Consider the following 13,225-nt stretch of genomic DNA (forward strand, 5'->3'; position numbering starts at 1 on the left):
TCAAAATTACATACTTAAGATCCAGAATGCATTCAAAACCAAATTATAAACAATATATGGAATTGAAAGTCACATTTTTCCTATACAGTAATTAAGTGTTCCTTTAAGTTCAACTATCACTGAATGCAGAAACTTAACTTCTGGGCATTATTTCCACAAAATGACTCTCACTTATATTGTACTGGCTTAATGAATACACTGTATCTGAGAATCTAGGATCTTGCAATAAGATCCAGGTAGATGTACTGTGCCTCTACTTGGAGCTCCACTAACTGCAATGGGGTTTCATAGATATTAAGGTCAGAAGGGACCATTATGATCATCTAGTCTGACCTCCTGCACAACGCAGGCCACAGAATCTCACCCACCCACTCCTGCGAAAAACCTTTTACCTGTGTCTGAGCTATTGAAGTCCTCAAATCGTGGTTTAAAGACTTCAAGGAGCAGAGAATCCTCCAGCAAGTGACCCATGCCCCATACTACAGAGGAAGGCGAAAAACCTCCAGGGCCTCTTCCAATCTGCCCTGGAGGAAAATTTCTTCCCGACCCCAAATATGGCGATCAGCTAAACCCTGAGCATAGGGTTCAGCGTTGGTGTAGAGGTCCACCCACGTAGATCCAATTGCAGAATCTAGGCCTATGCTTGCTTATTATACAGCGTTACCATTTCTCAAGTGATGTTAACATAGTCTACCCTTCTAAGTAAGGAAAAACTATTCTAAAACATTGTAAAAAGGGAAAATAAATTGCAAGAAGACATAACAGTAAATCTTGCCAGGCATCTTCTGCATTGTAGTGGCCATGCAAATACTAGGGACAAACAGGAACATCACGGCCTGATTCTCCACTGGATAGGATGATCTGAGGCCTGATACCCCACATAGTTGAACCCACTGTATTACGTTTACTGTAAAATCCTCAAAATACACAAATTAAAAAAATTAAATACCTTTACTCTTTCCTCAAAAGGAACTACAAAAGGTAGCTCCGTCAGAATTGCAAGTTGTCGTTCTTCAGACACAGAAAGAGGTGCTGGCTCCAAACCCACTTAAAAAATATGAACAAAGAGTTTATCAATTTTGGTAAAAAACTGCTTTTCTAATAGTGTTTATCTTGTAAAAATCAATTCATAAGTTGCATTCAATCAAAAAACTACACACATGAAGACAACTGGTTTAGTGCAAGCGAAGTAGCCAGCTTCTTATGAGCTGAGCCTTACCTTCCTAAAATATTACAGTTTCTACCGGTAAGTGAAAATTGAGCAATTAAAACTTACTGCAGAGAAGATATATATAGAAATGATATGCTATTGTGTTTTTTAATCTCCTTTAGAAAAATCATGTTATTTTCTGCTTTCTTAAATGTTGTTTAATACAATAGAAAAATAAAATTTTAAATATTAGAAACTTATCAGCTAATTAAGGGAAGGTTGTAATTATTATTTGCATTAAGGCAGCGCCCAAAGGCCCTATCACACTGATCACAGGGCTCTATTTCCCACAATAATTTGGTATACTTAGCTTTCAACCATGGACTCTGTTTTTGTCCAGCACACCAATTTTGGCGTGACATTCTAGTGCCTCAGCCAAAACCCAACTAAGTCAACTAATTTATTTCAATAAACTTGGAAAGTGCAAAAAAAGACATTTGTCCTGTGATCAAATTAAATTTTAGTCCCTATGGAAAGTTGAAGGGAACAGCAGAAAGCTACATTAGCTGCTTGAGTGAGCAGCAAGGAGAAAATAGCCAAAGAGCATAAGGAGTTAAAGGAAAAGGCTCCCACTCCAAGATAGTCTCAAACCATGGTGCAACTCTTTTGGAACATTCTAGATGTATCCCATAAGGAGGAATTTAAGAAATAGTTCCTATTTGGGTTTTGGATACTTAAAGTATATCATCTTAATCTAATTTAATAGAAAGAAAATTTAGTTAGCTGGGCACATGCCTCATATTACAGCAAACAAATTCAAGTGCAGCATGAGACAGGAAGCCAGCACAAGATGCTCCAGGCTTTATTTACCTCCTTGATGGTGTAGAGGGAGGTTCATCAAGCTACAGACTGAATACCAGATAATAAAGCCCCAGACATTTTCACTTTCTTGCTTATCATCAGAACCAGAAAAAAGCTGCTTCACAGGCAAGGCCAGGCTGTCTGCAGACAAGGTAGGGGCGGGGGGGAAAGCTGAAGTAAATAGTACATGTAACTAATGGGGCCAAGGAGATTACACTGGCAGTTGCAATCCTTCCTTTGGCATCTGCTTATGGGGTGGTGATGCTTGGCTGCCCTTCTGCAGCTGGGCACCACATCAATGATCATTATCAAAGGGTGCTGTACTTTAAATTCCCCAAATCATTTCTAAGCAGAGTTATTTTAGGTACTGATTTAGTGTGACATGACCCCACATATTCGTATACTTGATGAATATTCGCTTTTGGCAAGTCTCAGCATTGCAAGCCCTTGGAATTTTTGATAAAATGCTTCCTTGAGGTTACTTAGTTTCTCAGTAAACATTTTTAATTAAAGTCATTGTATGCTGCCTCTTAAGCTAAGGGTTAAAAGCATTTTAAACAGAAAGTGCATGTACAGCAAAGGTAAACCACTACCCAACTTCGACAGTTCAATTACTCTGGTCAATTAGTCAATTTTATCTGCATTTCTCCATCAAGGTTTCCATCTTTAAAAAGAAATATTGGATGGAGTCATCAATACACAGTGCATTTATAACCCAAGAGTCTGCCATTTAAGTAAATGAAAAAGAACAAATAAACACTGCCATACGTGATTCAGCAGTACTTTCACACTAATTGACTTAATCCCATATGGAGTCAAGTGGGATTAAACAGATCATACGTATATTGTTATATGCTTGTTTTCACACAGTCACGCTGATCCTACCTTTCTTCTTGTCAGTGAATTTTGTGGTCATGAAGGGTGCCAGACTGACAACCTGGGAGGCTGAAGCACTTTATTTAGCTAAAAACGGACGACAGCACAGGCAACTGCAGCATGGGTTTCCTCACACAAATGTGCTTTATCCTAGACCTGGACAGGTCACTTGCAAAGGGGAGGGGGTAGTCCACATCATCCTGATATTCAGTCTGTCTCAAACAGGCAGCTATAAATTCTCTCGGCAATGTGGACGAACGTGGTGGTGGTGGATGGAGGGTCACAAGCAAAGTTACCAATGGCATCGCAAACACTGTATAAAGCTAGCAACAACGACTCATGGTACAATATTGTCTTGGTCATTTCTATCAGAGCTTAGCCTAAGTTTTGCATTTTGTATTTTCTGATAGTTATTTAGTGGAGTTAAGATGCGAAAGCATATTAATTGTGTCTTGAAACTCTGTTTTGCTGAAAGCAATATTGACGCTTCTGGTCACAAGTGCTTTGGAAAAAAACTGACTCAGACCAAGCTGGAGCTTCTGGAACAGGATGTGCCAGTTTACAGACCTGAACTTCCTGTACTGAGAGTTGACTCCCAGGAGACAGTGCTTGCTTTGGCACAAAAAGCGCTCTAACTGTGCTGAAAGAACCACTACCTTCTGGCGGAGAATGAGAGCAATGCTTCTAACGCAATACTGTCGGCTTTAATGTCAGACTTACTCCTTCCGTCTACACACACATTACACTGACCCAGGGTCCCAAGACGCTCTAGGGCTGCAGGACCTGAGCTCGGGTCAAACCTTGACCCAGGGTTTCAGCATTATTGCTTTGCAGCGTAGACTGAGCCCCTCACGACTTGGATCCTGGGAGTCCTCCAAAAAGCATCCTATAATCCCATGGGCCAACTTCTTTTTTCCTCTCTATCCCAAGCATCTTGAATCTACTCTGCTGAAAACAGAACCACCCTCCTTGGTGTACTGCTGCAGCTCAGTGAGTCAGCACTTAACACTTCCATTTTCTTCTGATAACCAAACATACCATCAGAGAGTCCTCTGTGTTTGTAATGGAGACTGACCATAAGAAGCCTTTTGGAAAGTGGGCATGGGAACACAGCCTGATTTTGGTAAATCTGTGGTGCAAAGCCAGCAAAGCTGTGGAGTTTAGAAAGACTACCAGGAATGACCACACATACTAGCACATAACAAAAAAACTGGCAGCTGCCTAGTGTAGGGAACAGATTAAGGAGCTCTAGAACAAGTACCAGAAAACCAGAGACCAAAACCGCACCTCAGGCAACTTGCTAAAACCATGCCCATTTAATGAGGAGTTTGACCAGGTACTGGACACTGCACCAAGCACAGAGCCAACGGTGGTGCATGATGACCAGGATGGTACCCTGCTGGCCCCTAAATCCAACATGGAGACTGATGGGAGCCAGCAGCAGGCACCAATTGGGGACCATGAAGTCACTCTGTTGCTGAAACTGGTCCCAGAGCAGGCTTTGGAACATGAGCAGCAGCAGCACATTCTGGGTCCACGCTTGGAGGAGTGGTTTGATGCACCCCTTGAGGAACAGTCTGCTGCTGGGCCTGCAACAGACCAGAATGGACAGAAGGCACCCCTGAGCCCGGTAAGTTTCTGACTCCATTTTAATGTTTATTAGTGCAGTAATGGGAGGGATTTCTGTTCTACGAACCAAAAAGTTATGAGAAGCCTCAGTTAGCAGCATGCGTCAGCTAATGGCAGATTGTATACCAGTACCTTGGGGGTCCCCCTTCTCTCCCAGATGCAGTTCAAAATGGCGACCAGGAAATGCAAAGAGTAAACACCTTTAAAGTGAACTTTTACTGGAAAGACACAGATTTTTGCTAAGGCCGTTCCTGTTTCTTAAAAATAACTTAACATTGCCATGTGTACAAGTATGTCACTCTGTAAACATTCAGCAGTCTAACAAGCTGCCTTGGAACAATGAACTGTATGGGGGTGGGGTGTGTAGAAATGTGTTCCATTCCCAAATCTAGTCCATTTCAGTTAGAGGAAGTCCATGAAGTCCACAGGGACAAAATCATTTGTCCCAAATAAAACTGTGGTTTGAAATTTTGTCCAGAAATGTGCTGGGGTGGCAGGGTGGCAGGGAGGAGGAAGGCTGTGGAGTTCTGCCTGTTTGCATGCTGTCATAGCAGGCTAAGCCATTTGGAAGCTAACACAGCATCCTGTTCATTCCCTCATGAATTCTGAGCCAATCCTGGGTACTGATGGCTGCAAACTTCTCCTGTAGCAGAACTCCAGATAGGTAGTCATGTTTTGGGGAATGGTGCATTTTCCAAGGCCACCTCGGTAGCTGACCAGCCCACTCCACTCACAGATATGCTGTTCAGTCACTATATATTTGAATACTTCTGTTACATAAACTGCAAGTTTCGCACTAGCAGCTTGGAGTAACATCTCCCTTTGCCAGTTGGGCACCACAATAACTTATGTCCTCCAAAATGCGAAAGGCCTGAAATGATAGAAAAAGCTTTTGTAGCAAAGCCACTGATGGCAGCATTCCCTCCCCAATCCAAGTAGTTTTTCAATTTTCTAAAATCAAAAAAGCAGCTTTGCATTTTTAACTTATCATGCCTGAAATTCTTTTGCTGACATTAACCAAGCTGTGTCCAGGGAGCTTTTGTGGTCTGAAGCATCCCTCTCACAATATATTGAAGTTCAGTTTGTAAAAATATCATTTTATGGCCTTGAAATTCCACAAGGCTTTTTCCTGTGCTCCTGCAAGTGAGCCATTTGAGACAATAACCCTCTGTTTCTTGTCCTGTTCCAGGCCCCTTGACCTCTACTGGCTGCAGTACCTCCACATTCATGGACTGTTCAAAAAAAAAAACCCAAAAACCACTGGTTACTAACCTTCTGTAACTGTTGTTCTTCAAGATGTGTTGTATGTGTCCATTCCAATGAAGGTGTGTGTGTGCCCCAAGCACAGTCACTGGAAATTATTCCCTCAATGGTATCCGTCAGTTCGGCTCTGGAGCCCTCTGGTGCTGCGCACTCATAGTGCCAGTATAAAGGGACCGGTCGACCCCAGGCACCCTCAGTTCCTTCTTTCTGGCCAACTCCAATAGGCGGGGTAGGAGGGCAGTTCTTGGACAGTTAAAGGTTAGTAACCATTTTTTCCTCTTTGAGTGATTGCACATGTCCATTCCAATGTAAGTGACTCTCAAGTTGCTGAATAGGTGGTGGGCTCAGAGTTCACAGACATGCTGACTGCAACACAGCTCAACCAAATCTGACATCATCCTTGGCCTGTTGGGTGATGCATAACGAGAAGAGAATGTATGCACTGCAGCTTTGCAAATGTCCTGAATAGGAACCTGTGCCAGAAATGACAGATTTCAGAGTAGCAGAGTAGCAGCCGTGTTAGTCAAAAAGCTTATGCTCAAATAAATTTGTTAGTCTCTAAGGTGCCACAAGTACTCTTTTTCTTTTTGTGCCAGAAATGCTGCTGAGAATGCCTGTGCCCCTGTGGAGTGAGCAGTTAGGATAGGTGGGAGTGGAACACCCACTAGTTCGTAACATGTGTGGATACATGATATGATCCAAGAGGAAATTCTCTGAGCAGACACGGGAAGACCTTTCATCCTGTCTGCTACCGCTTCAAATAGCTGGGTGGACTTCGGGAACAGTTTGTTCCTTTTTATGTAGAATGCTAGCACACATCTAACAGCCAATAAGTGAAGCTTCTGCTCTTTCCTGTTTGCATGCAGCTGAGGATATAAAACTGACAAGAAGATAGTTTGACTGCTATGGAACTGGGAAACCACTTTTGGGAGAAATGTGGGGTGCGGATGCAACAGCACCTTATCTTTAAAGAAATCTGTGTATGGCAGTTCCGAAGTGAGGGCACGGATCTCTGAAACCCTCCTAGAAGAAATGCTGGCCACTAAGAAGGCCACTTTCCAGGAGAGGTGGAACATGACACTAGCAGCTCTAATGGTGAGCCCATAAGCTTTGATAAGACCAGACTGAGATCCCAAGGAGGGATGGGCTCTCATACTTGGGGGTACATCCTCTCTAGGCCCTTAAAGAAACACGGACATCTTGTGAGAATATCAACCTGAGGGGGGGGGAAGCCAGTATCACTGCAAGGTGAACCTTGATCAACAAGATAGCCAAAATCCACTGTTTCAGGTGTAGTAGGTAGTCCAGAACGATCTGCAGCGATGACCTTGTCGGCAAGACCTCTATCTGGTCATCCCAGCGAGCGAACCACTTCCACTTAGTGAGGTTAAGTGGCCCTGTTAGAGGGTTTCCTATTACCTAACAGGATCTGTCAAACCTGCTTCAAACAGGCTTGCTCTCCCAGATTCAGCCATGGAGCTTCCAGGCCATCAGGTGGAGAAGCCAAGGTTTGGGTGAAGCAGATGACTGTGGTCCAGAGAGATTAGGTCTGAGTGCAGAGGGGTCTGGGTGTCGCCACAGAGAGGTCGAGCAGGGTGGCGAACCAATGCTGGGGGAGGGCCATGCCAAGGCTATCAGGATGACCTGCACTCAATCTTATTTGATCTGTAGCAGGACCTTGTGTATGAGTGAAATAGGAGGGAATGCATAGTATAGGTGACCCTTCCATGGAAGTAGGAAGATGTCCGTTAGCAACCCCAGGCTGTGGTCCTGCAGGGAGCAGAGCTGATGACACTTCCTGTCACAAACAGGTCTACCTGGGGAGACCCCCACTTCTGGAAAATGTTCTTCACTAAATCCGGTCGAAGAGACTACTCGTGGTGATCGGAGAAAGACCTGCTGAGGCAATCCACCAGCCCAATCTGCGCTCTTGGCAGGAAGGAGGCCTTGAGATTAATTGAATAAGCTATGCAAAATTCCTTCAGCCAAACTGCCTATTGACATGGGGATGGAGGGGAGGGGGACAACGAGCCCCTCCCTGTTTGCTGATATAGAACATGGCCACTGTGTTGTCTGTGAGAAACAAGACAGTCTTGCCCACAAGATGAGGTAGGAACGTCCATCGTGCCAGACGGACTGCCCTGAGCTCCCTGATGTCGATGTGCAGAGAGAGTTCTTCATGAGACCAAAGGTCTCGGGTCCTCAAGGGCTCCAGGTGAACTCCCCAGCCTAGCACCAGTACGTCAGAGACCAGGGAAATCGATGGTTGGAGCCAAGAAAATGGGACACCTGCGCAAACCACCAGATCTAGCCACCAGTCAATGGAGGTGACAACCAGGGGAGGAACCATGACAACTGAGTTCAGATGTTGGCAGTTTGGAGTGTATACTGAGGCCAGCCATGTCTAGAGAGGCCTGAGGTGTAGTCTTGCATACTGGACCACATAAATACATGAGGCCATGTGGCCCTGCAGTCTTAGGCAAGATCTGACTGTGGCAACCACGTGCCCCTGGAGGGCTGTGATTGCCTGGAAATGACCTTCTGGGAGGAAGGCCCTGGCCTGGGAAGAGATGAACACTTCTCTGATAAACTCTATCCTCTGCATTGGGATGAAGATGGACTTTTCAACATTATTAGCAGGTCTAAGGTTTGGAAAGACGACCGAATAAGGAGAATGCTGGACTCCACCTGAGCTCTGGACCGAGCTCTGACCAGCAAGTCGCCCAGATATGGGTAAATTTTCACCCCTTGCCTCCTCAGGAAGGCCACCCCTACCATCATGCATTTCATAAATACTTGTATGGCTGCCGACAGGCCGAACAAGAGGACTGCAAATTGGTAGTGTATGTGGTCCACAACAAATGTGAGGAACCTCCAGTGTCCTCAGAAGATTGTGATATGAAAGTAAGCATCTCTTAAGGGCGGTGTATGAGGGCGGCATACCAGTCCCACTAGATCCAGGGAGGGAATGATGGAAGCCAATGAGACCATGCAGAACTTTAGCTTCTTGAGGTAGCTGTTGAGCTGGTGCAGGTATAGAATAGGTCTAAGACCACCCTTGACTTTTGAGATTAGGAAATAATGGGAGTAGAACCCCTAGTCCCATAGGTTTTGTGGAGCCTCTTCTATGGCGCCCACCCTTTAGGAGGCACTGAACTCCCTGGTCTAGCAGTTGTTCATGAGGCTCTTGCTATAAATTTCCCCACTTCTACAGATGAGGAGAATTCCAGTCTGGCCTCTTGCGGGAGTAAGTCCTTAAGCTTTGACATGGAGTCCCACATGTTGAAATCATATCTGCTCAGGAGTGCCTGCTTGTTAGCGATCCTGAGCTGCACCCCCCACAGTTGAGTAGACCTGTCTACCAAAAAGGTCCAGCTTTTTTGAGTTCTTTGCTTTGAAAGTTGCCCCTTGCAAACTCTGTCGTTCCCATTCATTGGCCACAGCAACCAGCAGGGATCCCGGGTAGGGGAGGATGCATATACAAGAACTCATACCCATGAGCTACTACAAAGTACTTTGTTTCAGTCCTCATGGCTGTGGTGGGAAAGAAGCGGCGATTGCCTTTTTATTGGGTCCATAATGGCCTCCTTGAGAGATAATGCAACTCTTGACCGGCCCATTGTGGTCAGGATGTTGACCAAAGTATGGGAGGAGTCCTCTACCACCTCCACCTGTATGCCCAAATTTTCAGATACTCTTTTAAACGGCTCCTGGTGCATCTTAAGACATCATCAGAAAACGATGCGCCCATCCCCAACACAGCTTCATCAGAAGAGGAGAAGGAGGAGGCCAGCATCAGCTGAAGGCGCTCCTCATCTTCCACACTGGATGGGTCCTGGGGTACCAGCTCCTGGTACTTGGCACCAGACTCTGTACCAGAGTTTGGATCAGGGACTGCCATTGAGTAGGAATGGCATGACTGGTGTCTCTGAATGGGGAGAAAACGGTCCATGAGTTCCAAAATGGCCACTGCATAGGCACCAGCCAGGGAGCCAAGTACTCAAAGGCAACACCTGGCTTGGGTCCACCACTGGGTAGGGCCGACAGGAGGTGTGCTGGGGTGACTTCTGGCACAGGAGGAATACATCTAACTCCAATGACGAGGAATCTCTGCCCTGCGACCACACCAAAGTGGATCCCACTGGTGCTGGCTATCAGTGCCAAGGAGGGGAGGACCAGGACAGGGCCATCATGGCCGGCTTCCCTTTAAATGGCACCGTGGGTCTTGGTACTGAACAGTAACTGATGGCCACATGCTCCCTTCTGTCCGCTGGCACCGACCCTTGTACCGCTGGTCAGGGCAGCACCAATAGTAAGAAAAGGTCCCTGGCTGCAGTGAAAGCCTCCGGTGTGGATAGCATTGCAATAGTGCTGGCACCATGCTGACCTCCAGTGCTGACAGATTGTCTGGTACTGGACTTAACAGTGCCTGCATCAGGGCCAGAGTCAATGGCACTGACTGTTGGGATGCCAGAACCAGGGAGTGGCCTGACCTAGGTCGCACTCTGCATTGGTCTCCATGCCTAGCTGTTCTTGGGGTTGGGGAACATCCCCTCTTGCCCAGCAGCTTCTCTCTCTTCTTGCTCAGCATCAGCAACAGCAAATGGTGCCGAGACTCCTGGAGGGTGGCAGGAGTGCTCCCCACAGATGCCTCAGTGCCAAGTCCAACCTGCACGGCTCGGAGGAAAGTCACAGCAATACTACAACAACAAAACTTCAAAAACAGACTCCATTGAGAAACTGCTGAATTGGAATTAATTTGCAAACTGGACACCACTAAATTAGGCTTGACTAAAGACTGGGAGTGGATGGGTCATTATACAAAATAAAACTATTTCCCCATTCTTATTTTTTCCCCCTGCTGTTACTCACACCTTCTTGTCAACTGTTGGATATGGGCCATCCTGATTATCACCACAAAAGTTTATTTTTCTCCTGCTGATAATAGTTCACCTTAACTGATTACTCTCATTATAGTTGGTATGGCAACACCCATTTTTTCATGTTCTCTGTGTGTGTGTATATACATATATCTATCTATCTATATCTTCCTACTGTATTTTCCACTGCATGCATCCGATGAAGTGGGTTTTAGCCCAAGAAAGCTTATACTCAAATAAATTTGTTAGTCTCTAAGGTGCCACAAGTACTCCTCATTCTTTTTACTGTTCACACTTGTTCATGTACTTTGTTTTTATGTTTTTTTCCTGTCAGATTCTGTTGTTACTGATGTTTTGGTGTGGTATTGAAAGCTGGCCTCCCCGGAAATGGGTGAAGGTTGTACTTTTCTAATACATGTTTATAAATAAAGTTTATTTCATCAAGATGGTTTACTGCTATCACTGCTTCACATCATGTAATCAAAATAATAAAGGTAAACAGATTATCATGAACAATTAGGAATGAGCATGACAATACTATCCTCAATACAGTTATCTATAGCAATTCACATTTCAATCACTCTCTTACATCATTCCATACCGTGAATAATTCCCCTCCCCCCCCATTTCATAAGTGATCATGTCATTCATTAGTACTCTCCCCACAATCAATGAGTCCCCATACTGCTGCCACAAACAAGCAAGTTCATAAAGGTACTAGTCCTTCTCTTCCATTGGGCCACGCAAGTCCATAATATGGGAGCACAAAGCACCCATAACTTCTGTTGCCTGAGTGCATCCAACTCCATTGAGGGTAGCAATTTGGTGGCCTCTCACGGTCAGAGATTCCATTCGGCGGGAAATGGTACACTTCTGGCTTCACAAAGATTGTGAAGAGCATAGTAATGTGGACAGTACTGACGACACTGGAATCCAAATGGGTCTGTCAACATTTCCAATGGGATTTCAATCTGTCAAAAGCATTTTCAGCAACAATTCTGCACATGCTGAGAGTATAATTAAACCACCTTTTGCCAAGGGCCTCTGAAATCAGCGTAGTTTCAGAAGCCAAAGCAAAAGCAAATATGCAGCTCCCCAGGATAATGGTGGGGACAGTAACTCCGTTTATGACAATGTCATTTGGTGGGAATAGTGTCCCAGCCTGTCCATAAATGTAGACTCCTGATCAGCAAAAAACGTTGGCATCATGAACTTTCCCAGTGCAACCCACACAAGCGATCATAAATCACACTCTGTGGTCCACAGGGGCCTTCATATGAATGTAGTAGTATCCTTTGCAGTTTATGTACTCATGTGCTCCTTGAGGAGGGTAATCTATGGGCACATGAGTCCCATCAATGGTCCCAGCTATAGTCCATAGAGCTAGCTTTGCATTTTATTTAGCAGTAATACAAGAAACCTACAGGCCTATCCTATTAGCTTAAGCAATTTGCATAAGGCTTTGAGGCTTATGAGCCGTAGCATAATTTAGTGGCTCAACAGTGGCCATGAATTCTGGGGATCTGGGAACATTGTGATTAAGGGGGAGTTTGTACAAAATAATATATGGTAACAGCAGGAACACTGAACTCATACTAGGCTTGGATGTTTTACTATAGAAACACTGGCAGATGCTAAACAATGAACTTGCCATGGCAACAAACTGACATGTTTGATAAGTTGAAATCATTAACAAAAGAAGCTATAGAACGAAGACACTGCAACATTAGTAGGGTGAGGAAGTTGGATATGGACAAAGGAGGCTGGGCTTTTATATGAATATTCATGGCAACCGTCAGGCCCTATAACAGGCCAGACCATCACGTAAGGGGTAGAATCTGGACCATCAAACTCATTTGGCAGGACAGGGTAGATGACAACTTGTCTTTTACCACCAGATCCCCAAGAAAGGGTGTGAGTATATGCGAGGAATGGTACAAGAGATTACCTTTAACATTATATTACTGCTATATTATTTTTATGTGGTTTGGAGCATTTGTCTCTCTATTTATTGTACTAATAAAATTGCTTAAAGCTTTGCTTTGCGCTTAGTGAGAGTGTCATCTCTGTACACTTCAGGGTTCCCAACCAGATATTGAACTTGATAACCTGAATTCTGTTGTGCCTGATTCTGGGACTAGAACTCATCAACCCCAGCTCTTTAAATTAGTATTAACTGGAAAATATTAATAGAATCAGTAACCACTTAAAGAATTAGGCAACACAGCACAGTTTGGAAACCCCATTCTCTGAAAGCCAGAAATTACTTCAGGAATATTTTATGCCCCCCACTTTGGGTCAAACCATGTGACTGATTGCCTCAGAAACCTCTGCCACCACTTTACCCAGAGTTGATTTTCCAACACCAAACCGGTTGGCAATGGACCTGTAGCAGTGTGGGGTAGCCAGCTTTCAGACGGCTACAGCAACCTGCTTCTGGCCTAGGAAGGGTGGCCTCATCCATGTGTCTTTATGCTGGAGAGTTGGGGTTAGCTGCTCATAAAACTCCAGAAACATAGCTGTCTTCAAGTGAAAATTCTGACCCACTGCTGGTCATCCAAAGTCT

The 13,225-nt window shown here is 44.8% G+C and overlaps 1 protein-coding gene across 1 annotated transcript in view; it reads right to left on the reverse strand.

Moving 5' to 3' along the window:
- The window catches only part of UBE3C (ubiquitin protein ligase E3C), a 173,717-nt gene that overhangs the window by 67,196 nt on the left and 93,296 nt on the right, over positions 1-13,225 (reverse strand). The window contains exon 16 of the mRNA XM_048837621.2: positions 950-1,047. Coding sequence (XP_048693578.1) covers positions 950-1,047 — 98 coding nt within the window. The remainder of the gene's footprint in view (positions 1-949; positions 1,048-13,225) is intronic.

The sequence above is a fragment of the Caretta caretta genome, chromosome 2 (genome assembly GCF_965140235.1).
Source record: "Caretta caretta isolate rCarCar2 chromosome 2, rCarCar1.hap1, whole genome shotgun sequence".
NCBI classification, from domain to species: domain Eukaryota; kingdom Metazoa; phylum Chordata; order Testudines; family Cheloniidae; genus Caretta; species Caretta caretta.